Genomic DNA, 2,226 nt, shown 5'->3' on the forward strand with positions numbered 1-2,226 from the left:
CACAAAATTACGTCTACACTAAATCTACTACTTCACAACAAAGTGATGTTGTACATTCCTCAGAATCTAAAGACTATAAACACACCAATACTCGAATCCACAGTGAAATCCACCATAATGTGTCATACTGGATTTTCTGTGTTTGGACATCACAACCGGGTAAAGCAGGAAACCTAATGTCTATTGATGCAAACAAACACTTGTCTCTATCGCTACTGAACAATATACCTCATCCTTGGCTCTCCTCCCTTTAGTTAACACTTTCATTTTGTCTTCTTTCTTCATCTCTCCTGTTTTCATTATCACTGCTTTGTGCCCTTGTTTTCTTTGCTCTTCTGGTTTAATTCCTTTCTTTTTAAAGCCCTCCTTTGCCTCATCTTTGTCCTCATCTTCCTCCTCCTCCTCTTCCTCCTCCTCGTTCTTCTCTTCTTCTTCTTCCTCCTCACTGCTCATACTCTGTTTGCTCTTGGGAAGAGGTATTGGTGTCTAAGCAGAAGCAACGGTGGATAGCATAAATACTTCGAGTGATGATGCTGTTGTCTCTGTATCATATCTTAAAACTCAAAAGATTAATTATTAACTACTGACTACATTATATAACTGTACAAGATTCGAACAGCTACTGTTCAGACAGCAAACACACACAAACTCTTCACAATATCTCTTCTAGAAACCACCAGACACTTCTCTGTACCTTCCCTCTTTTAACCTCTTTCTTCTTCTCCTCCTCCTCCTCCTCCTCCTCTTCTTCTTCTTCATACTCCTCTTCTTCTTCCTCATACTCCCCCTCACTAAAATCTATATGCTTTTTAGTTGGAGGGAGTGTCTGGCGAAGGGTGGCCCTTGATTCTCTGAATGAGGTAGTAGACTGGGAGAGGGGGAGTGGTGTTAGGTGACAGACGATTGTGTTAAGCAGAGAGGGCTGGCTAAGTGGTAGTTACTGCACATTAGATTCATTGCATTAACGCAATATGGAGGGTTTAGTTCACAACTCAGCTCAACTGAAAAAATGCAAGTGAAGACAATGAAAGCTAGACACAGACAGAAAGATCAACCAGTAAGTAAGGAAGCTGAATAAATACAAACCCCCGAAACAGGCAACATAGAAAAAAAAAATCTATTTCAGAACTGGTTTGGAGTGGTATTCCTTTGTCAGCGACATCTGACTTAATGGTGGCAGCTCATAAAGAGCACTGCAGGTGTGTGCTACAGAGATGCAGTTACTGCTGCACCATAGAGAGTAAAAAACTCTGCTTTTGTTGTTGAACATGGCAGCACAGTATAGATGCTGTGCACCTGTGCATTAGTCCTACATGTCTCCTGCACATTAATCTAAGTATCATAAATAAAAGCCACTTTTAATTTGCATCACACATGATTAACTTGGGACTGGCACAAAATGATGGACATAAACAAAAGATAAGGACCCAGACACTGCAAGCTGAGCTCTGGTATTGCTTTTAAGTATCAAATCAATTAGCACTACTATGCAGTATACTGTATGTCTAATAAATAGTACTCTAGTAAATTTAAACACCTGTTTGTGACCCTGTTTCTCTTAAAGTGAACATATTTTAGCAAAGACCATTTAGTCACTTAATTATTGTTTCAAAATATTGTTTTCATCAGAATGTACTGTATCTCAAAGAGGGACATCAAAGAGCAGAAGAAATCTCCCTTGTGTAAATTAACTTCAGGGCAAAATGTGCTATAAAGTGAGACAGTAAATACTAAAACAGAAAACAACTTGTTTTGCTGGTGTTTTGAGTAAAAGAGTATGTAAGAAAACATCAAAAACATTTTAAATTAAATAAAACGAGCAGCTCATTTCATGTACTAGCAGCTCTTCCTGTCCTTTAATAAGTCTCTACTGGGGTCATTAAAGTTTTACTAACTCCATCTAAAAGAAGAAATGAGTCCAGAATCTGCACAGTCCTACAGCACATTCATGGCAATGACAGATACACCTAATTAATTAGCAGCCCATTTAGATTTAAAAGTGGCCTCATCTTTCTGGCTTTGAATCTTTCCATGCAGAACACAGTAATGTTTAGGAAACTGGTTTTCCCATTAACATAACTTAACATAATAACCATAAATACATACACCAGCAAGTTATTAATGCACAACAATGATGTGATTATCACTGTCTATCAACCACAGCTGTCCTTTTTAGGTAAGATTTTAGCTATTCCTAAAATAGAACAGGAATAGTTTGACATTTTG

General features: G+C 38.0%; 1 protein-coding gene across 1 annotated transcript in view; it reads right to left on the reverse strand.

Annotated features, from left to right (window-relative positions):
• Positions 1-2,226, reverse strand: part of LOC118330961 (UPF0606 protein KIAA1549-like) — a 37,396-nt gene that overhangs the window by 12,807 nt on the left and 22,363 nt on the right. The window contains exons 12-13 of the mRNA XM_035665715.1: positions 695-868; positions 229-486 (exon numbers count right to left, since the gene is read on the reverse strand). Coding sequence (XP_035521608.1) covers positions 229-486; positions 695-868 — 432 coding nt within the window. The remainder of the gene's footprint in view (positions 1-228; positions 487-694; positions 869-2,226) is intronic.

This window comes from Morone saxatilis, unplaced genomic scaffold (assembly GCF_004916995.1).
Source record: "Morone saxatilis isolate NCDOM2014 unplaced genomic scaffold, NCSU_SB_2.0 Contig2, whole genome shotgun sequence".
Taxonomy (NCBI): Eukaryota; Metazoa; Chordata; class Actinopteri; family Moronidae; genus Morone; species Morone saxatilis.